Here is a 23,675-nt window from a genome sequence, read left to right on the forward strand (position 1 = left end):
TAAGATGAATAATTCCTAAAACACATATAATTCATTACTTTTTATGCTAAAAATGGGAAGATTCGCATATGGCGCCGTGACAGGAAGAGCAGTCTAGGAACAATCACCCTCCCAAGTACCCCTTTTCTGTGGCACTTTTCTTCGAAGTGGTTCATGGAACATGCCATGATCCATCATTGTCTATTTTGTGTGACAAAATTAAACTTGGTCGATAAGAACCTGTATTGTTATGAGTTGACCTCTCATTGTGGTCCTTTTAGTATCGTTTTTACTCATGACAGAACAGTCCAGAGCGACAATAGCAAGAGGTTTCTAAATGAGCAGCCTTCCCTGGCAAGCTAATTGTTATGAAATTGCACCTGTGGTTATCTTTATCTAACGAGTCATAACTTATACCCTACCAAAAAGAAGGATGGTTTTTCAAGCTGGTAACTGCTTGATGGACCTTATTTTCCACCTATTACGGGTTCTACTTTGACTAATATGAGGGATTGGGGTTTAGTGGAGAGAGCTTTTCACCTAACAAAAGCGTAAAATTCATTCGAATATTGGAACTTCTAAGCGCAATTGTCTCGTTTGACTCAAGTATGTATATCAGGCTTAAATGTTCACAAATTTGCCTCGAAAGCTCCTGTGTATGTATGGCATTAAATCTTCTCAGACTAATATCAATGCATTGTCGAATCAAATCATGTCTTTCACTCTGTGAACGCTTCTTCTCTGATTTATTCAGCTTCATAAATATGGTAATGAGAACTTGTCAGCATATACAGTTTTGACCAAAAGCTTCCTGGAGTGCATTCAAGATCTTGCTCCCCAAGGACCGATTAGAGGAGCTTTGCATTGCACAGTGAAGTCGCGGCCAACCTTGCTGCTGGTTAGGCATTGCACAGGCGAAAATGACATCTTTTCCCCTGTTAGTAATAGAAGCATAACCAATTCCTGCAGCATTATTTCAACAAGCATGCAGTTTCAACCAACACAGAGATAAGAGTTATGCTTGATTAAACCCTCTATAGCATAAGGCATTTATCTTTGCTGAGTCTTGCTCAAGGTTTCTGTACTCATCCCGACTTTCAAACCAACTCCATAAATTCAAAGCAAAGTGAGAGTAACATATGCTAATATAATGCAAGTCTTTCTTTTGTTTGATCATGTAGATTTGATATACTTAAGCACGGGTAAAATACCAGTAACTAACTAAAAAGTAACTGCTTTTATATATTCAATTTCCAAAAGATCCTTAAAATTATAGTGGTGAGAGGCTTGACTCTCTAGCAGAGATATATGAAATATCAGTAGTAAAATTCATTAGCCATAAACTGTGGTGTATCCTTTAATAGATGTTAGAGACATTATTGTATTTGGCGATGATAACAGCATTAAGAATAATTTAGAATGGGATTGTGATGCCTACTATGCGTGCACAGAAGAAGAAATAGAAGGAGCCGCACCTCATTTCTCTCTCTAATTCAGAGTCTGAGGTCACGGATTTGGATATTGCTCCCTCCGAAGAAGATTCATCTTTCTGAAACGCTTTAAAGGAATATGACTTCCTGGTAAAGAGTTGAGTATCTGCTTGCAACAGCAAAGTTGTATATGGCACTTACCTTGTATCTTCACCTTCGAAACATCGATTAATGTTTCCAGTGAGCGACACCTGTAGACACTCAACTCTATCAAACACTCCAATTCATCAAGGCCCTCAACAACCCTCAGCCTAGAGCACTAGGAGATGCGCAGACGGAGCAAGTTCCTCAGGTTCGAGATACCGCTCAACTTCTCCATAGCTTCACACCCTTCAATGAAGAAGTTTCTCAATGATAACAACGTATCTATAGCTCGAATCTCAAGTAGGTTTTGACATTGTGACACTCGAAGTTCTCGTAGATTCTTGAAGGCATTTGTAAGCAAAAACACCACCCATGCACAGACAGTCAACTCACTGGAAGACTCTGATTCATTGAGGACTCTAACAGCTCCTACCTCATGGCAACCTATCCTTTCGATAGATCTGCAGTTGCTGATTAATAATTTCTCCAGTAATCCTGACGTGTCAAGAAACTGAATCTCAATCAGCTTTGAGCAATCAGATACTAGCAGTGTCCTTACGCTTGAGGGGATGAATATTCTCTCGAGAAGTTGAGAATCACGGAGCTTTAAAATGTACAAACTTCTCAAGTTAAATTCAAGGGATCCCATGTTGAAGAACTCGAGTACTGGGGAAAGTAAAGAAGGCGGAAGCAGCTTTAGGTGCTGTAGATCTAGTCTACTCAGAGTCAGTTCTTGAAGAAAAGAAAGGAGGCCTAACTCTGCAGGCGGTGCAGCGACATTTGAAAGGCACAATGTCAGCATCTTTAGTTTGGTTAGCGTCCCAATCCACTCCAAGTCACATGTCTGCATTCTATCCCTCCTGGCTAGATCTTGAGAGCCATCAGATAGGATCAACTCTTCTAGATTGGTAAGGTTTGACAGATTGGGAACCAACCGAAGTGAACGACATTCAACCCGTAAACAGACTAAAGTTGCAGGAAGCTCTGGCAGCTCTGCAATCCAATCACAACATGTTAAGTCAAGTGTCAGGAGGCAAGAAAGCATGCTGACTGTGCTTGGAACACTTCGAATCCTGGTAAATTTTAGATCCAGAATTCTTAGAGAGGACAGACTTCCAATTGTGAGAGGAATTCCTACCAACCCTGTGCGATGACCAAGATAAAGCTCTTCCAGATTTTCCAACGTTCCAATAGCATTTGATAACTCCCATCGGTTTTCACGCAATTGAGTCCAGTGACCCGAAAAATCCAAAGTACGTAGTGATTTTAACTTCCTGATGGAGTTGGGAAGTCTGTCCTAGCTTTTGATACAGAATAAGAGATTTTAGTTCCCCTAATCCTTCAATTGAGTTTGGAACTTCTGTGATACAAGAGCTGTATAGGTTTAGAATTGACAAATGCCTTAGTTTTCCGATGGAATCAGGCATGCTTGTAATTCTTGTCATGGAAATGTCCAACTCCATTAATGATGCTAAGTCATCGATAGATACGGGGAGTTTGCGCGCCATGTAACAGGCCTTTAAAGAGAAGCGCTTAAGCTTAATTAGCTCTCCTATTTCTTCAGGCAAATCTTCAACGTACCCACACTGGGTAAAATTCAAGTCAAGCAAGTACTTTAGCTCTCCAATAGAGCTGTCGGTTTTCTTCAAACTCCCACAATTATCAAAAGTCAACCTCTCTAAAGTCGAGCATCCTGATAAGTCTGGAGTTCTAGTTATGCCACCGCATTCTACAAGAGCTAGAACTTTTAGTTTGCTTGCCATCTGCAAGAACAAATGGTAAATGTTAAGAAAAGGCCAAATATTTTCCAATGAGACGATCAGTACATATTTAAACACTACCTTAATTAGGCTCCACCGTTCTGAATCATCTGTGAAGTAGTTGTTGAAAAGTTCAAGGACTACTAAGTTCTTTGAGTGAATATTAGCCGCACTACAACCTGGACGAGGAGAATGCCACGAAATCCATCTCAACTTCGGAAAACAATCGGTCAAATCCCCATCGAAGGTCCCGTTAGATAATTTAAAGAACCTTAAGCTTTGAAACTTTTCAATTTCCTCATTCCTAATTAAGAGTACCACTTCCATGTAGATGAAGAGCTTCAACCTATTTCTTCCTCTGCCAATAAATAGTCGCAATGATTAGCTGAAGTTCGTCAATAAGCAGTAGTTTTATTTGACGATTTGAATTAAGTGAAAGAGAAGCTCATGCGCAGAAAACTGAATCCTCAATACAAGGAAAAGCACTTTTTTATTCAAAATCTAGTAGTTGCCGTACCTCTTTTGTCTTTAGTGTTTCAAGGACCTCTTCTCTTATCCACAACCTACTACGCTTTGCAAGGTTCTCATCACTTTCTTGACGAACAATTTCCCATCTGAGTTCTCTCAACTGATCATGCATGCAAAACTTATTGTCATCTAATATCTTGATCAAGGACATGCTGATAAGGACTTCAATTCCCATGTTGGGATAAAATTTACAATCCGTCCACATGTAAATTGAACTAGTCTTGTCCTCGTTGATGATAAAGCATGCTATATCAAGAAAAATGTTTTGTTGAAATTTGTCAAGAGCGTCGTAGCTAATCTTCAACTTCATTTGGACCTCCTCATGAGGTATTTCCCTTAACTTGTCCAACGTTTCTTTACATATTGCTTCATTTTTCCGATAAAGAAATGAACCTATCACTTCAAGGGCCAAAGGAAGCCCTCCGGTGGTAGAGACAATATCTCTTGAAAGGTTCGTCAAAATCATCTAAAGGAGAGTCTTTATCAAATGCGTGTCTACTGAAAAGTTGGAGTGCATGATAAAAAACCATCTCCCTCATCTCGTAACGCGAAATTTTATCCTCAGTTTACAGTAAACTTTTATTTCTAGTTGTAATAATTATCCTAGTTCCTAGATGCAAAGGATCTTTCCCTATTAATTTCTCAATTTGATCGCTCTTGTCAACATCATCGAGAACAATGAGTACCTTCTTATTGCAAATTGTTTCTCCGATCCTTGTCATTCCATAATCAACATCATCTATATTACTTGCAATGCTAGAATTACCAATGTCGGATAGTAACTTCTCCTGCAACTTGACTAATCCATCTTTCTTTGATTTTTCTTGTATGTCATCAAGGACGGTGCAACACTTTCCAAAGTGAGAAGAAAGCTGGTTGAAGATGACCTTGGCAAGAGTCGTTTTACCGATTCCACCCATTCCATGAATTCCAATGAGCCTCACATCACTACATTCAATGTTTAACAATTTCTTTACTTCTTGCACTCGATCGTCAAGTCCAACTAGATGTGTAGTCACGATCTTGTATCTTATCTTCAGCTTAACCAAAACCTCTTTAACCACCAATTTGATAAGTTCCGCTCGGCTGCCCAAAGTATAGAAGCCAATTTATTTCATTAGTCAGAACTCGAAAGATGAATATTGAGAGCCAAGTTATAACCATCAAGCGCCATACAATTTCCTCGTAGTACTCTGATCAGTATAACTATATGATATAAATAAGTAGTTATAAAGCACTTGTTCATCAATTATCCAAATGTCATTCTACAATGAATATTCCAAAACAGGACCATAGTAATCTGAATTCTAGTTAAGTGATGTTTATTACACCTCCAATACTACATTAATATGATTGCATTTATCAGTACGTTACCCTTTCATGCAACACAATCAGACCAAAGCGAGATCTATCATAAGCTAGATTTAATTTCAAAATAATGAACAAATGAAATTCCATCCTAATTTCAGCATGGACGACGCATCAAATTGCTATGTCACAATGCATTGGTAAGAGTTCAGATCATATCAAAGGTGGAACAGTAAATCTGACAAATATGAACTCCTCCAAAAGTAACATACCTACGAAGGAATATTTGTTCTCTAGGAATATATTCTGACAATCAAGTAGACTTCTATTAAGGATCTTTAGAGATTTTAGCTTTGGTATTTTGGCAGATTCCATCCCTTGATCTGATCAACCTTTATAAGAGCCTCTTGCCAGGCGTCTACTTCGTCGGAGAACTTGTTCTTGTGTTCAAGTATGTCGCAGTTATATAATGGGGTTTTAAGCTTAACATCATCAGGTTCCACATTGAAGAAAATGGGCAGGATCTTTTTCCTCCCATCAGACATAAATGTGTTATCTATGATCCTAGCGAGCTCACGGAGGCACCATCTACTAGAAGCATAGTTTTTTTAGAAGATAGGTATGTAAATTTGAGAGTTGTCGATCACTCGCAGGAGCTCTTGAGGGATCACTTCATCAAATCGAAGTTCTTCATCATCTTTAAAAACTCGGATACCGTTATGTACCAAGCCATGATAGAGGAATTCGGTGAATGCATCCCGAGTATCGGGTCCTCTGAAATTCCAGAACACTTGATACTCACCTCCTCTTGCATTATCATTACTCGTGCCGGCATCTGAGTTCGCCATGCCAGGTTTAGTTTCCAGACATCAATGCTTCGCCCACGAACGAATGTCCCTTAGCTAAAGGAAAGCTATGGTTTCTTAGAGAGAAACGCCCACGTCAATGTCTTACCAATAAAAGCTAAGATGGACAAGCTAAAAAACAAACTTAGCGGGCTGAATGAAATTTAAACTATTATATTTTCCAAACCATGTAGTGGTCATCTAGGAATGTTGTTTGTCCGATGGGATAAATTTTCTTTAATTTTCTTTTAAATCAAATTGACTTTTAATTTACACAGAAAATTTTTAATAGAGAGAACAATTAGAATAAATATGATTAATAACTTTCCATTTATCAGTAATACTCAAAATGTGATCTTGTATATATCTTTGTTGCTAATACGTTTTTACATGATGAAATAGTTTTTTAAGGACCAACATAAAAGTTCACTAAAAATAATTTTAGTGTGCATAAAAAAATGGTTCAGCCCTTACCAAAAAAAAAAATGGTTCAGTAAATCTCGTACGTATATTTGAAATGGTAAATCTGATGGGGCCCACTATGTATAATGATCCATTTTCAATACATACATACATACATACATATACATATGTTATTTTCTTATATTTTTCTTTACGGTTAAAAGCCACTAAAATCCTCAAACTATACCCTCCGTAACACATTTATCCTAAACTTTTTTTATAATACAAAAAATATCAAACTTGTATCTGTACGACACATTTATCCTCCATCAAAGTTCTGTCAACGAGGATTGTTAAAAATCTGCATACATTGACGCCGGTCAGCAAATGTTGTTAACATAATGCTCGCGTGGTAAATAAAAACGATGTTGTTTTAACTGAAAAATCATCTGACGAAATATTAATGGAAGGTGAATGTGTCACGTAAGTATAAGTTCGGGGCATCTTATGTCACAAGAAAAAATTTTAAGGTAAATTTATCCAAATAGACATAATTTGAGTTTTAAGGTAAATATGTTATGATGGGTATAATTTGAAATTTTTTTTTGTAGCTTTTTTCTCCGTTTCTTAGTGAGCACGTTAAGAAGCCCGTACTTTGTGGGCATGGAAGAATCGAAACGATTGAGTTGCTTAGTCATTACTCTTACAGCCGATTTGACGTTGCATCTTTTTCCCCCACTATTTCGGAATATTTGCACGAACTCGATACTTCGTCCCGATACCCATCGATAACCCCCTAAACAAGTCGACTCTCCGACCAAACACAACATCCATCAAGGAAGGCCATAATAATGTGATCAGACCGAACGCAAGATCACACCATCTCTCTTTGATGATCGTCTCCTACATCCGATCCGAAGAAGCGAAGAGCGAACTCACCAGTGATTGCGATGGCGCTCAAGTTCAACCTCAACGCCCCATGTCGTTCCACGGCGACGTACGGCTCTTCCTTCGCATGGTGTTCTTCTTGCCAGCCGCCGCCGCTCGGCTACCACCGCACGCCTCGCGGCGTGTCCGCCATGCTCGCCGCCATGATGCTCGGTGGGCTGTAAGTCGCTCTCTTACTCTTCTTTTTCTCTTCCACCTCAGAACTCACCAGCAAAAGAAGAAGATAAAATCCCATCTTCCAACTTCATTGCACTTTGTCAGCGCCTTGGGACTGCTCGCTCCCACCGTGCTCGCGTTCGTCAAATCAAAAGCGTCCAAAATCTTCCGCAAAACCACCACGACAGCCAGGAGAGAGGAGACAAACGACCCCCAAGCCGCGACGAGCGGCGGAGATGCGCCGGCACCGGCCGGCGAGGAGTACGAGGTGTTCCTGAGCTTCAGGGGGCCTGACACTCGCACCGGGTTCACCGATTGCCTCTACCACGACATGCTCGGCGCCGGAATCCGCGTTTACCGGGACGACGAGGAGCTTCGAGTAGGCAGGGAGATCGGCAGCGAGCTCATGCGGGCGCTTGACGTGTCCAAGATCTACGTGCCCATCTTCTCCGAGGACTACGCGTCGAGCTCGTGGTGCCTCCGCGAGGTTGCGCACATGGTGGACTGCACGGCAAGGTCAATTGGGAATAAGGAGATCTTGCCGGTGTTCTACAACGTGTCGCCTTCTGATGTCAAGCTCAGGACTGAGCTGTACAGGAATGCCATGACCAAGCACAGCAAGAAGTTTGGGGCTGAGGAAGTGAAGAGGTGGGAGGATGCTCTTGTTGAAGTTGCTGAATTGAAGGGATGGGACCTCAAAGCAAGAGGGTAATTACTAATTAGCCAATTTTCTGTTCCTTTGCTAATTTTTTTGTGTCGTTCATACACAATCTGATTGCTTTATTAGAATGTACATTGTCTTGGGTCTCAGTTGAATGCAAGTATGTCCTGTGTTGGGGGTGGTCACTGATGTATTGACTCATGAAATCTGGAAGACCCCAATTTTTTAGTCAACGACCAACTTTCAAGATTAATGAGTTTGGATAATCTTTATCCTGTTCCTGACTTTGATCGGCATTTCATTTGTGGTAACCGATAGGAGTAAACTAATGAGTTGATTAACTCTCGTTTTGGTCATGCTCACTCATATATCAACCGCATTAGGAAGTTTGAAAAAAAAAATTTCAGTCATCTGGCTAGAATGCAATTTCTAACGTCAAAAGGAGACCAAACAGGAAACATCTTGAAGTAAATCATAATCAACAATTATATCAAGAAAGTCTTTGCAATGAGACGACATCGAACACCTCCTCCTCCGTCATTTGTGTGGATTCCATTGATCTAGAACCTACAAATACTTGAGGTGCTTCTAAGTGCATTTGGCACAGCTTTACCAGAATACTTTGAGCTTGTAAAGACGTCTGGCAAAATATTGAGGTGTTTGGTAACAAAATTGCAAAGGCCTTTGAGCCAAAACTAGCATTTCCAAAGGTCCTTAACTCAATGTAAGCCCCACCCAGCATTGGCTTTGATCATTTCTGGAATACTACTTCAGGGTTTAATGAATTTTTTCTTCCAACTTTGTCCTCCCTAAACTACCCAATTTTCAATTTAACTCTCACCAGCTTTCCTGTACAGATCTGACACGCATCGCACTTCCACTGGCGGTGAGCTCAAATCTGAACGCCGGTGTGCCAAAATTGGCACTGGCGGTCCTCGCCTGAGGTTGCACGACCTTAGGTGTTGCATATGGTCCTTCTAGCGATAGATCACCCTGTCGTGGTCTATCGTAATCATAAGCATTTTATCATGATAATCTTTTAAAATTTCTTGTAAAACTAAAAAAAAATCTTAAAACAAACGGCTTAGATACATTTTTTTGTGATTCAATTGTTATCAGCTCTAAAAAAAGATGATTTTTCGAGGGATTATAGAACACCAGTCTCCATATCATTGGCAATACTCTTGGTTGGAGCCATCTTCAAGGCTTTCATGCCCTGTATGACACGTGGTATAACCAACCAATAAAAAATGAGATGCATGCATATATGGTGATAAGTAGGATGAGACTCATAATAAGTAGGGAATGTTGATTGATGGGTCAAATCATATCATCAATGTTACATAGCATATATATTCTTTGAAAACGAAATATTGTCGCTATTTGATAAAGATAATAATTTTAGAATGCATATTGTTTCAATTCTCGAAGTGATTCGACTGGTTATTACTCTTTTTCAGTTAATTAAGTTTAATCACTATAGCTTGAGTCACATTTCCTATTGGTAGTATAGAAAAGTTCAAATAGAGAAAGCACGAAGAAAATTTTATTTTGTTGGGACAAGGGTTTGGAACATTGGAACTCCATCTAGTTCGTAAAATTTTGCCTTTGTACAAAGTGTCCATGATTCGTTGCTTGAACTGACTCCTTGTTTGCGTATAATCTATGTCGAGTAAATCCATATGCTTGTGCTTCACCTTGAAAGATATGACAACATCTCCATTTACCGCCTCTTTTCAACTGAGGTGGCTTATATATGTGGCAGGCATGGGGAAGCTATTAAGTTGATCATCCGAGAGGTTTTGGTTAAGTTGAAGATAAAATATAAGAATGTGACAAATCAATTGGTTGGAGTGGATGATCATGTTGAAGACATAATGAAGCTCTTGGATGTTGACTGTGAAGGTGTTCGTTTTGTTGGTATTCACGGGATGGGCGGCGTTGGTAAAACAACACTTGCAAAGGTTGTCTTCAACCAGTTGTGTTCGCACTTCGATGATTGCTGCTTTCTTGGAGATGTTCGAGAATCATCAGAAAAAGAGGGCCTAGTAAATTTGCAGAAACAGTTATATTCTGACATCCTCGACTCTAGATTCGTGGACAACATTCATGACATTGATGATGGGATTAACCAGATCGGGACAAGATTTCGCAACAAAAAGGTCCTCGTCGTTTTGGATGATGTGGATAAAGGAGAACAACTAGAGAAACTAGCGGGGGCACGAGATTGGTTTGGCTCAGGAAGTCGGATTATCATTACAACCAGGAATGAAATTACATTAAAAGTCCTGGATGAGATTTTAATTTATGAATTAAAGGAACTGGATTATGATCAAGCTCTTAAGCTTTTCTGTATACATGCTTTTAGAAAAGACTCTCCACCATATCAATATGATACTCCTGCATCAGAAATTGTTGTCACAACCGGAGGGCTTCCTTTGGCTCTTGAGGTCATAGGCTCATTTCTCTATCGCCAACCGGAAGAGATATGGAAAGAGACTGTGGAGAGGCTAGCAAGAATACCTCATAAGGATGTCTGACAGCAGTTGATGATCAGTTACGAAGCATTAGAAGATGAGGAAAAGGAGATTTTTCTTGACATTGCATGTTTTTTCGTCAACAACACAAAAAAGACGAATGCAATTTACATGTGGGAAGCTTGCAATTTTTTTCCTGAGACTGGGATTCAGGTTCTTATGCAAATGTCTTTGGTAAAGATTGTTGATGGTGGTACATTATGGATGCATGACCAGCTCAAAGATCTTGGGAGGCAAATTGTTCTGAGGGAATGCTTGCATGATCCTGGAGAGCGTAGCAGGGTGTGGGTTTGTGAGGAAGCCCTGGATGTTGTAAGAACAAAGCAGGTAAACAAAATTCACTGTTTTCATGAGTTGGGTATGTGCAGAAAAGAGTTCACATTCCCACTTAGAAGCCTCTTGATTCTTTTACCCCAATCGAGAATCTGACTATTTGTCAAATTCTTACTATATATATATTTGTCAAATTCATGCTTGTTCATTTGTGTTCGTTTTGGCAGAGAAAGAAAAAAGTTCGGGCACTCATATTAGCTGGAAGTCTTTATCAACCACTTGTAATTACGCACGACGAACTTAGTAGGTTGCCTAACCTAAGGTTCCTTGAATTAGAGGAGGGAACCTTTGCCGGAGACTTTGGGGATGATTTTTCGAAGTTAAGATGGATTTCTTGGTATTCTCCTAGGCCCCTAGATCTTGAGGTAACCAATCTATCTATGAAGAATTTGGTTGTCTTTGAGATCATTTCAGGCAGCATAACAGATGACTGGAGCGGATGGAGCCTAATCAAGGTATGATATGCATTCGCTTTGATTTTGATTGGCATATAATGTAATATATACTATCTTCTTCTCTTAATGGTCAATCATTTTTGTTAGATGGCAAAGAATCTGAAAGTTCTAAACCTCAGAGGTTGCGAAGGCATAACTAGAACACCGGACTTCTCTGCATGCTTGACTCTAGAGAGGCTGAGTTTCTATAATTGCATAAACTTGGTTGAGATTGAACCCTCCATTGGGAAGCTAAAGCGCTTGATTTACTTAAATCTTAAAGAGTGCCTCTCTCTTAAGGATTTGACCGAAGAAATTGGAAGGCTTATAAATCTGAAGCATTTTGCTTCTAGTGGATGTTTTCAGAAACTTCCGGATTCATTTGGGAAATTGACATCACTGAAGGAGTTGGATCTGTCAAACATCCAAATTGAATGCCTTCCTGATTCTATTGGTGACAAGAAGTTTCTGTCTGTCCTTATTCTAAGGTACACACAAATTAGCATACTTCCAGAGACTATTGGGATGCTTGTGAAACTTGAGTCTCTCTCTCTCTTTGGGTGCGTAAAGTTGAAAAAACTCCCAGACTCAATTGGGAAGTTAGAGTCTTTGCAGGAGTTGAATCTATCAAGTACTAAAATTGTTGAGCTACCAGATTCGATTGGAAATCTGAAGAAATTGAAAGTGATGTTGATGGAAAATACTCCAATAAGGAAATTGCCCAGTACTATTGGAATGTTAAAGAATCTGGAAGAGCTACATGCTAGTGGTTGTGAAGAATTAACTGGTGAAATTCCGAGTGAAATTGGCGCATTGTCCTCTTTGAAAATTCTCGAACTATCAGGTGCCCATATTTCTGGAGTGCCAACAACAATCAATCATATTCCCCACCTTGAAAGACTGGACTTGACAGGTTGTAATGAGGTTCAAAAATTGCCAGAGCTTCCAGAAAGTCTGATCTATCTACATTTTCGATCATCGGCATTGCTCATAGTTCCGGATCTCTCAAACTTGACTAATCTGGTCGATCTGCTGTTATCTGATGGCTCTGAAGATGTGCTTCAAGCTTCACCAGATCCGTTGCCAAGTTCCAGCTTAGGGTGGATTAGGAGGTTGTCCAAACTGAAGAAGTTGGGATTGTCCCTTTCTAATATCCCTGCGCCACCTACTGAGTTTGGTTCTCTTCGTCGTCTAACTGAGCTTATTTTATGTGGACTAGACCTGCAATCTATCACACACCTTCCTCCTTCCTTATCGGAACTGCAACTTGTTAATATTAACTCAACAGTATCTTGGTCAATCTTTTCCAACTTGAAAAACTTGTCCAAGCTACGACTTTCTCAATCACAGCTTCAAGAAATTGAACTCAGTGGACTCGAACAACTGAGAGCATTGTCAGTGACTGAATATGAACTCCTCAAGAGGTTATTCATCCCGGGAAGCTTAAAGAAGCTTAAGGAGTTGTGGGTATTAGAATGTCCAAAGCTAGTTGAGATCGAAGGTCTAGAGGCCCTAGAGTCCTTGGAAGAAATGAATGTGCACTACTGTGGTTCCATTGAAAGGTTACACGGCCTGTCAAACTCAAAGTTGCTGAAGCTTTTGGTTATATCAGACTGCTATAAGCTCCGTGCGGTTGAGGGCCTCAGCGGGTTAGAATCGTTGAATGCATTACTTGTTTATGAGTGCAGTTCACTGGAGACATTAATTATTCCATCGAGCTTATACAAGCTAACACATTTGGAGGTTTCAGGATGTGAGAAAATGATTGAGATTCCAGGTCTTGGTGCATTGGAATCATTGGAGACTTTAACCATTAAAAAGTGTCCTATTAGCAAACTATGCGAGTTATCAAACTTACAGATGCTGAAGTCTTTATCAATCGTTGGATGCCATGAGCTAAAAGCTATTGACGGTGTTGATGAGCTAGAATCTTTGCGCGATTTCTACGTCTCTAGCTGTCGGAAACTGGAAGCTCTGATGGATGTATCAAACACGAAGATGCATGATGAATGCCTAATAACACTTCGGAAGTGTAGGAAATTACGAAGCCGCGGCTATCCTAATGTCGAGGGCCTTCCGTACAGGGATTACAAGGACATGATGGTTACAGCAGCAAACTCTCCTTCAGAGTCGCTCCCTTCGGAGTCATCAGACGAGGTATGCATACTCTTCTTCATAAGAAGTAGCATAGCCCTTGCCCCTTTTCTGCTACCCTCTATAACATAAGTAGTCTTGTCTTGAAGACTATAAGATCTGACTTGTTTATGCATTCCACCTTCGTATATTATTTCTCTTCATCAAATCTATCAGGAAAAACTTAAAACATGGAAAGCCAAATAAAACAATTAAGTATGATGATCTTTAAAAGGAGAAAGTACCGCCTTAAGAGATAGATTAGTTATGGTTCACTGTGTTGTCATTCATTACAAGACGCAGCAAATTTTCATTTCTTTGTAGGAAGAAGATGAAACCAACGATGAAGGGGAAGAACTGGTGGTGGATAGAGACAGCTCTGACGATAAAAGCTCCCCCATGATCATAACTTCTCAAGAACCTGATACCGAGCTTTGACTTTGATTTCTTTCATCCGCGAGTTCTCAGGATGAAGAGACTCCCATTGTAAGCGATGGTGAAGAAGGGGACCCAAATACGACCACAATCTTTCATGATTGCATCAGGGAGATTCATCTCTAATTTCTTCCTACTCAGGAAAAAAGAAGGGATAGAGTCACTGGAGGCCCCTAATCTTTTCCAAACTGTTTAATCGGGTTTCTGAATTTTTCTGTGCGATTGGGTCCTTAAAGTATATGTTTATTGTTGTTCGAGTCGATCTTTTCGTTAGAATGAAAACGGGAATGTTGGCGTAGACTGATACATTGGTGCCAGATCGATGCTGACCGGACAAGTTGGCACTTATGTGTAATTTCGTGAGAGAGAAAAAAGAGAAGAAAGGGGAGGTTGCAGGGGCAGGTGACGATGCCGCCCCCGCGCCGGTGAGCACCATTGAGTCATTGTCGGCCATCACATGGCCCTTGTCAAGGTCAGGCGATAGGTGGGGCCGCGCGACCCAACTGTTGATCGCCCGGGTCATGTGATTAGGGTATTGGAGCTTAGCTAGTTATTTCAAGTAAAATTGAATTGTTATAGAGAATTATGAAAAAAAAAAGTGACGTGGTAGTATATATTCAATCTTTAGGTGCCCCACATCATAGAATAAAGTGTGAATGGAATGGATGGAAATCGATTTAAACATCAAGAAAAATAAAGTAATTGGAAATTCCGTGGCCGTGTAGATAATTCCGAAAGGAAGTTACGTGGACCCTCCCTGACCTCTACGGTGACAGCCTAATTAATTATGCTTTTTTTAAATTTCTATTTGACGAAAACGGTAACCTTTTAGCCCTCTTTCTTCCAACGGCTATAACTCTACAGACCGACCCACGAACCGTGAGATCAGAAGGAGATCCAGCGGCCGAAATTTGAAGGAAAGAAGACCGTTGGAAGGGAAGCGTCGTCTGCTTCATAAAGGAGAGACGAGAGTTCTCCGAATCTTCTCTGTATTCCACACGATCTCACTTTGAGAGAGAGAGAGAGAGAGAGTTGATCGAAATGGCTTCAAGACCCATCAGGGTTCCAGTGCAAGCGAAAGGTGATCAGATTCCGGGCGATTTTGCCCTCCTCTTCTTCTTTGGTTCAACCTCTCTCCGCGACAATTTCTGGGGTGATCGATCTGCTTTAGGAAAATCCCCGTTCGATTCACGGGATTCTCTCGGCTTTTTCTGATGTTCTGTTCTTGATGGTGATTCGGTTTCTGTAAGTCTTGAAAAATTAATAGCCCTATGCGCATCTTCTTGGTAATAATGATCTTGCGATCCGCCAAAGCTCTCGTGTGTTGTCGGCTGATCCTTGTGGGTTGCATACAAATTGGTCGCCGAATGAGCCCTCCCGCACTTAGTGGCTTTCAACTTTCGAGGGAAGGGATGGAACCTTGTTTGGCCGACCATGGTTTTCAACTTAGTGGCTTTCAACTTCCTTATCGCCTTATAATTCATACACGAGAAACACAATTCGGAAGCTTTAAGCCAGTGATATGTGTGGCGACTGCACATTCTCATCATGCGTTTTAATGGAATCAAATCTGATGTAAGGGAAGCGTCGTCAGCTTCATAAAGGAGAGACGAGAGTTCTCAGACTTACACGATCTCACTTTGAGGGAGAGAGAGAGAGAGAGAGGGCGTTTCGCCTGAAAAATCAGATTCGAAGGAGCTTGTTCTTTGATCGAAATGGCTTCAAGACCCATCAGAGTTCCAGTGCGAGCGAAAGGTAATCAGATTCCGGGTTAATTTGCGCTCCTCTTCTTCTTTGGTTCGATCTCTCTCTGTGACAATTTCTGGGGTGATTGATCACTGCTTTAGGAAAATCCCCGTTCAATTCACTGGATTCTCTCGGCTTTTCCTAATGCTCTGTTCTTGGTAGTGATTCTGTTTCTGTAGTCTTGAAAAATTAATAGGCCTATGCGCACATCTTCTTGGTAATATTGATCTTGTGATCCGCCAAAGCCATCGTGTGTTGTCAGCTGATCCTTGGTGATTGCAGACAAATTGGTCACGGGATGAGCCCTCCTACACTCTGTGGCTTTCAACTTTCGAGGGAAGGGACGGAACTGTGTTTGGCCGGCCCTGGTTATAGCTTTTCCTAATGCTCTGTTCTCGGTGGTGATTCTGTTTCTGTAGTCTTGAAAAATTAATAGCCCTATGCGCGCATCTTCTTGATAATATTGATCTTGTGATGCTTCAACTTTCGAGGGAAGGGATGGAACCGTGTTTGGCCGACCATGGTTATAGCTTTTCCTATTGCTCTGTTCTTGGTGGTGATTCTGTTTCTGTAGTCTTGAAAAATTAATAGTACTATGCGCGCTTCTTATTGGTAATATTGATCTTGTGATCCACCAAAGCCACCGTGTTGTCGGCTGAGCCTTGTGGGTTGCATACAAATTGGTTGCGGGATGAGCCCTCCTGCACTCCGTGGCTTTCAACTTTCGACGTAACAGACGGAACTGTGTTTGGCCGACCATGGTTATGGATTCCTTATTGCCCCATAGTTCATACATGAGAAACACAATTTGGAAGCTTTAAGGCGTGTCATGTGTGGTGACTGCATATTCTCATGTGTTTCGTGGAATCAAATCTGATGTACTGAAACAGAATGTCCATTATGTCTCCCAAGATTGAAAGGACTGATGAGGCCAATGTGGACCATTTTAGAAGTGGAAAAAGGCCTCAATACCCTTGATGAAAGCTACTGGACATGGACCAAACCAGGTACACAGTTCCTAACTTCTTTAACGTTCCATGAATAGCTCAGATTCGCAACATTTTGATACTGCAATGTTAGTAGTAGTACAATTGCAAAGAGTCTTTAGTTTGGAATCGGGTACGCTGGGTGACATTTTGATACTGCATCGCATGTCTATCATATGTTTTCTTTAATTTGTTGCAACTGTTTTGCGAGTTTTTTTATTCCTTCCTAGTGGGTTTGTCATTATCATCCCCTTCATTCCAACAGCCTTTTTTTTTGTATCTCTGTGGAAAAAAGTTACTTCAACAAAACTTTTGAAAAGGTCGCACATAGGGCTTAGCAAGATATTGTCCATATACTGGCAGAAGAAGCTGATCCTTGACCTCTTTACTCTATATGCATTTTGTATCAACCGAAAATGGATATTGTTAGAATAATTAGGAGTTTTTTCATATCTGTATCGTCTCTCATTCAATTTACTCTTGTCTTTTTCCACGGTGGTTATAGTTATGGAATAATTAGCCGAGCTAGTGTTTGTTTTCCACCTAATTGGCGCTCTTAGGTGCTATTTTGACATCTTTCCTCGCTCTTTCCGAAAAACCAACGCTACAATGAGAATCGTCGCCCTTAGAAGAATCAAATCCTCAACACGTCAACACGTCACGCATTATCCACCACATAGACTCAACCGTAACCTCGTGCGTGTCTACCATGTCACCAGCAATGGCATCCGCCATGTCACTAGCCACATAAGACTCAATCTGCCACGTTAGACTCAACCGCAACCGAGTGCATATCTGCCACGTCACTAGCAATGTCATCTGTCATGTCACTAGCCACCATCAAACTCACCGCCCTTAGACAAATCTTGCAATTTTGATGCGTTTTGCTGCTCCATGTTCCAAAAACATTTTGCACACGTATAGCTAACGTCATCAGCACGTTAGAGTCAGCCCAAGCAATCCAGTCATTGCAAAACATCCTCTGCCACGTCATCCACAACTTTAGCAGCCACATCAAACTCAATCATGTTTCTACCATATCATCTGCCACGTCAACATGTCATCTATCATGTCACCAACCGCTTTAAACTCAAACCCTTATATTCCACATCATTTTTGTTACTCTTTTTAAGAAACCAACACCATCATTAGACTCGCCGCCCTCATATTAGTCAAATCCGAAAACTCGTTGCACCCCGCCACCCCACGAACTAGAAGTTTCTACGTGTGTATTGCTGACTTTATCAACACGTCAGTGTTAGCCCAAGGAGTCCAATTGTCGGACACGTCATCTGCCTATCAAACTCAACCGTGTATTAGCCATGTCACCAGCCATGTCATAGCAACATCATTTGCCATGTCAGCAGTCGGGTCTTGCCTTAGACGTGTCTCTGCCATGTCAAGAGTCATGTGATCATGTCATCTTTCACTACTCTTTACAAAAAACCAACACCACCATCAAACTCGTCACCCTAAAATAAATCAAATCTTGAAATCAAGCATGGTTATGCAGGAATATATGTAAGAGTAATCTGATGACATAAAGTGTAGTATACATCTATCAAACACATATATAAAGAGACAAAAGAGTTGCACGCAGATTTGTATAGTGGTTCGATTTAAATCAAGCCTATACGTCCAGTCTTTTAGACTAATAGCCACCAACAAGCTGGATTCTATTTATAATCATTTCAGAGGTTACAATGGCTCGTGCTTCTAGCCAAAGCTACTAATTCCCTTGCACTACTACAACACTCTTATACTTTTTAACAAAGATTACAATCAGCAAAACACTTTCAGTGACACTATACAATTTTCTCAACAAGAGTATAAGAATAGTTATCTATTAGTTTCTCGTGATTTGTGTATTTCTTCAACGTATGCTAATCTTCTTATATTTTCTTCAAGATCCATACCAACGGTCGAAAAAATCTTCAAGATGATCATTTCAGCCATTGAGGATAAGTTCCACAATCATTGGGAGATCTGATCGCCATACAATCAGATATTCTTAGCATTCACGAGACTTTCGCGAATATAACTGCCTATGTTAGGAAATAATCCCTCTTGGCAATATGATCCTTATAGCATTAAATTTCTTTCCATATAAATCTCGTGAATTCCAAGCGTGTGGTTATCTATTAATATTCCTTTAGATTATTTCAACAAGGAATGTCTAGGTCTTAATGATATGATGTGTTACAATACGCATGTTCTTCTCAGGCGATATAACGAACCGCTTCTATCAGCAACTGTTAATTCTATAACGGCTTCCCACCATGTCGCGACCTACCCCTCTAGGGCCGCCTCAGGGAAGTAGATTTAGAGGTATTTTTATGGGACCCTCCGTAAGTCTATACCTCGCGTGATATTGATTGTTTAAATTTATGTGTTCGACAGGAGTCGCCACTAGTCATGATTAAGGATCGACTAAAAACCCTAATCGAGATGCGGGAGTGTCGTCCCGAAAATATATGCAACCAGAGATTCTTAGGGATCGGGGACTTGATTGCACTAGTTTTTCAACTAATGCCCTTTTGATACCTTAACTTGACTATTTGCTAATCAAAATATCATGGCAGTCCTTCACTAATGGAAAATTCTAAATTTTGTCCAAACCATTCTAAAATGAAAATGCACAACTAGCAACCTAGCTTTGTCTCTAAAAGAAAAGATAATCACAAATTCCTAAAGTAAAACCCTAAAGGCTTACTCGATTTTGGATTCAATTTTTGTTCAAGCCTAAAAGTGTTTAGTGAAAGCCTAAACTAAGAGAATTCTACATTTTTTTTAGATTTTTTCCCTTTTTTTATTTTTCTGAATTTTTTATTTTTTTATTTTTATTTCTGGAAAAAGGGAATTCGGACCGGGTCAAGGAACCCGGTCCAATTCTCTTGTCTGACCCGGACCTTGAAGGTCCGGATTGGGTCTGAACTCGGATCAGCTTTTGAGCTCAATATGAATAAGGCCCAAATTATCAAATTTCTCCTGGCCCAGTACTATTTTAGCCCATGTCTATCTTTTAATCCACAATATTCAACCCGGCCCAGTCTGTTTATTGGATCCGACCCAGCTTTCATGATATATGCCCATTTTATTTCTTTTCTGATTTTTTTGGTCTCCTTTTTTATTATTCTTTTACTTTACTATTTCTATTTATTTATTTAATTTTTTTTTTCTGGCCTTCTTCTTCGCGAGACCTGCATGGAAAAGAGCTTCTCCACCGAAACATCACCAAAACCGTCGGCCATCAATTCCGGCCACCACCGAACTTCCTTTGACAACAACTTACGGCCACCGTCGCCCCTCATCACACGCCGTCCACAATTTAAAAAAAAAAAACAAGGCCTCTTATTCAATCGGTCACCAATCTCCATCTAATCAAACATGCTAAATCTAAACACACATACACACATATATCAAGGGAATAGGGAACTAACAAGGACGGCCTCTAACCGCAGGCATCTCTGGAAACGAAGGCTAGAGAATAGCGACTCGAGACTCATGTGTCCCATGGATGATCGGCACCGAAAATCGTAAATGCGTAACATGAAACGAAGGGTAAAAACGCGGAATCACCCTAGTTATGCAATCAATGAAGTAATCGTGCATATCTCTAAACATCGATAGCACAAAACTAGTTTCAGCACTTCTCTCATATGCAGTTTCAAATATGAACTCTCGGTTCGGATTCAATATGATTCTCAGCTGGAATGCGATATAAAAGACCTCAAATCATGATTATTTTTACAACAAATCAACCTCGATGCGTCGGGATTTTCGTACAGATTCATCAAGTAAGACTCGGTCCTTCTACGCTCAGTGATGCAAGGGAAAACAGAGCATTGAAGAGAGAACGGAGTCTTACCTGGTTCGTGCGGCGAGAAAGAATCGCCGGAAACAGCAAATGAATGAAGCCAACGATCACTTTCTCCCTCAGAATCTTGATCGCGAAACCGAGTAAACATGGCAAGTTCGGTGCTCCTCAAGCAACCGCCGGCGAACTCGATATTAGTCGGAGCCGACGGTGATCAAAGTGTGTGGGATCCCTCAAGCCGACTGAGAACGACGGAGAGAGAGAGGAAGTTCTCTCTCCCTTCTTCAGAGTTCCAACTGATTCTGTTCTTCTGCCCCCCATAGCCGTTATCTCTACAGGAATCTAAAAAACCAATTCCGTTAGCCCTTCTCCAGCTCAGCTTGTAGAGGAGCTTCGATTTTTTTGGGCTTTGATCACCTGTTTGTGAGACACGATCTTGTTATGTTCCCCCCGCATCACCCACGAGCTCTCCCCCTTCTTTTATTCTCTTTGCTGAGATGAAGTGCAGAAGGAGAGAGAAACGGTGAAGAAAGGTCAAAACTGGGCTGGGCTTCTTTTCTTTTTCTTTGAAAATTCCTTTTTATTTTATTTTATATTTTCCACTCTCGTGGCCCTTTTATTTTTTTCTTCTCTCTTTCTTTTTCTTCTTATTTTTTTTGTATTTTTTTTACTATTTTCCAATTTTTTTTATTGATTTCGATTTTCTTGATTTTTTTAAAAAATTAGGTGTCAACATGCCATTTAATAAACAAGCGTGTTGCCATCCACTTTATCTTCCTTTGTACGAATACACGACCATATGAACTGTTCATCTTATCATAGTACTTCTCAGTTTTTATGAACTGTTTGTTCCTTGACTTGTTCACTCTAAATAAGGTTCTTCCGATCATCTTTTGTCTTTTACTTCAAATTTCAAGTAATCAGCAGCGATAGTATTCTCTTTATATTTGTTCAATCCTGAGACAAGACAACATCTGCATTTATCCGATAATTGATAGAACCAGATGATTTTATCAACGTCAAAAAATCATAAGAGATTTTCTCCATAAGGTAAAGTTTCCGTGTGCTGCAATAAATGATGGGAGGCTTCTCTTGGCTATATATAAAAGAGCTCTCTAGGCGTTGAAGGTGTGCCTTTGAGGACCGAAGAAGAAGAGGGTCATTACGTGATTGTTCTTCACGTGAATTTCGTTCATGAATTACAACCTTCGTTCTATCGCTTATTTTATAGTCGAATTTTGTGTTGCTCACCCGTGGACATAGGTCATGCTGATCGGAACACGTAAATCCGATGTCTAATTTATTTCCTCTTTCTACCTATTTTATTCTAACGCTTGTTCTTTAGTCACAAGAAAACGCGTCCAAGATATATGCTCTAAACTTCGAGCTAATGTTCCATTGATGGAGAAGATGGTATTTTTTTTTTTTTTTGGTGTGAATGTAAGTATTATAAACCAGATAAAGTACAGCAGCTTAGGGGCATCCCCCAGCAATACAAAAAAGAGCTAATGATTCAAAAAAATGGAGGTGGGAAGTCTCCATATAGTAGCTAATACAACATTTGTCTGGGAAGGTCTAATTTTTTGGTAGAGCGAAGCTCTACCTCTGACATTTTTACGAACCTTAGCCAAAATAATATGAAAGTCAGTTGACTTGTTTTGAAACCGACTGCTGTTGCGCTCCATCCAAATGCAATATATGGTTGCTAGAAAGGACAACTTGAGGAGTCTTGCTGCCAAGTCTTTGCCTTTTGTTGCCCTAATCATCCATTGGAGTTCTTCATTCCATCCTCCTAAAAGGCGCCTGATCCCCTGTTGTGCTAGGATACAACGCCATATGTTGTTTGTCCATTCACACTCGAAGAATAAATGTGTTCTGTCTTCAATACCAGCCCTACAAAAATTACACTGAATATCAACTAAAGGTATCCATTGTGCGACAATTCTTGCTGTAGGTAGTCTATCTCTGCAAACTAGCCAACCAATAAAATTGTGTTTGCTAATGCCGCTGGTCCAAATTAGGTTATACCACTCCACAGCTGGTCTCACATGTCTGAGTTCATCATATATATCTTGGCAACAGTATTTTGGGCTCGGTATAATCAATGTTAGAACGGGTCGTAGTTTGAGGAGACATCTCTAGCTCCAAGCCATACTACCCTTGATGTCGAGCTGCATAATTGGGGTGCCTCTGCATTTGGTGTTGTGGACCCAAGTACTCCAAAGGGAGGAGGATGGAAGATTGATAAGATTCCACAGCATGCGACCTAGCAATACTTTGTTCCATAAGTTCAAATTAGGCAATCCTAATCCAATGCAATCTTGGGACACCCTAGTCTTTTACACTTCCCAGGAGCTTTTAGGTCTTCTTGTCAATCAATTTTTCTTCTAAAGTCTTTGAGAAGGTCATGCATCAACATCCTTCATTATCATCGATCTTTATCAACGACACGATGGTAAGGAAATTGATCTCAATTCTTGGGAAAAAATTCAACGCTTTCTGTGACATTCTGAAAATTAGTTCATTTGGGATTTATAAAATATTGAGTTTTATAAATGTACTCGCAGTTAGTTCTCGCCCGAAACTGATCATTCCTGGGATACTAACCATTAGGGAAAGGCTAATTAGGGAATTAAATTCGTACGACTAAGAGAAAATTCGATTGTGAATTGATTTTCGACCATGAAATCGCTGAGGTGATATTTTGAGCCACTGTTAGCCGATCCAAGGATAGTCAGGGGTCAGTTCGCCACTGTCATGGTAATGGATCGCGGGTGATTCTGTCGGACCACAAAATGAATTGATGAATGATCCTGAACCTATACCGAACGATCATGCTCCTCGGATCTAGCGATTGATCCTTGCGATTTTAATGACAATCGAAATCGTCACGAACCGAACAGACTTGCACGTGACTCGATTTATTATCAGTCACGAGTCGAGTATGCGAATTTCCCCAACAAGCCGCCCGTTAATTTGAGAAACGCTCGAGTTGCGTTTAATAAACATTTAATTATTTAATTTAGCCCAAATCGGACACCGGAAAATTTTAGAAGTCACAACAGGATATTAGGACGACGTTGCGGATGGAAC

General features: G+C 40.4%; 2 protein-coding genes, 2 long non-coding RNA genes and 1 pseudogene across 4 annotated transcripts; 4 read left to right on the top strand and 1 right to left on the bottom strand.

Annotated features, from left to right (window-relative positions):
* Positions 1–760: 760 nt before the first annotated feature.
* Positions 761–5,997, bottom strand: LOC115685298 (disease resistance protein L6-like; annotated as a pseudogene).
* A 1,188-nt stretch (positions 5,998–7,185) lies between these two features.
* Positions 7,186–10,702, top strand: LOC130134573 (disease resistance protein L6-like). Its single transcript, XM_056310458.1, has 3 exons — positions 7,186–7,504; positions 7,606–8,208; positions 9,927–10,702. Exons 1-3 carry the CDS (start codon positions 7,347–7,349, stop codon positions 10,699–10,701), a joined length of 1,536 nt encoding a protein of 511 aa, XP_056166433.1. The 5' UTR covers positions 7,186–7,346; the 3' UTR covers position 10,702.
* An 8-nt stretch (positions 10,703–10,710) lies between these two features.
* Positions 10,711–14,114, top strand: LOC115685271 (disease resistance protein RUN1-like). Its single transcript, XM_056310456.1, has 4 exons — positions 10,711–11,025; positions 11,199–11,486; positions 11,574–13,622; positions 13,923–14,114. Exons 1-4 carry the CDS (start codon positions 10,711–10,713, stop codon positions 14,034–14,036), a joined length of 2,766 nt encoding a protein of 921 aa, XP_056166431.1. The 3' UTR covers positions 14,037–14,114.
* A 766-nt stretch (positions 14,115–14,880) lies between these two features.
* Positions 14,881–16,983, top strand: LOC115685288 (uncharacterized). Its single transcript, XR_008816448.1, has 2 exons — positions 14,881–15,114; positions 16,692–16,983. It is a non-coding gene; the product is annotated as an uncharacterized LOC115685288 (long non-coding RNA).
* Positions 15,500–16,232, top strand: LOC130138022 (uncharacterized). The gene is made up of 2 exons (XR_008816449.1): positions 15,500–15,788; positions 15,959–16,232. It is a non-coding gene; the product is annotated as an uncharacterized LOC130138022 (long non-coding RNA).
* Positions 16,984–23,675: the final 6,692 nt, after the last annotated feature.

This window comes from Syzygium oleosum, unplaced genomic scaffold (assembly GCF_021117445.2).
Source record: "Syzygium oleosum isolate NSW1041296 unplaced genomic scaffold, Sole_v2.1 Sole_v2.04, whole genome shotgun sequence".
Taxonomy (NCBI): Eukaryota; Viridiplantae; Streptophyta; class Magnoliopsida; order Myrtales; family Myrtaceae; genus Syzygium; species Syzygium oleosum.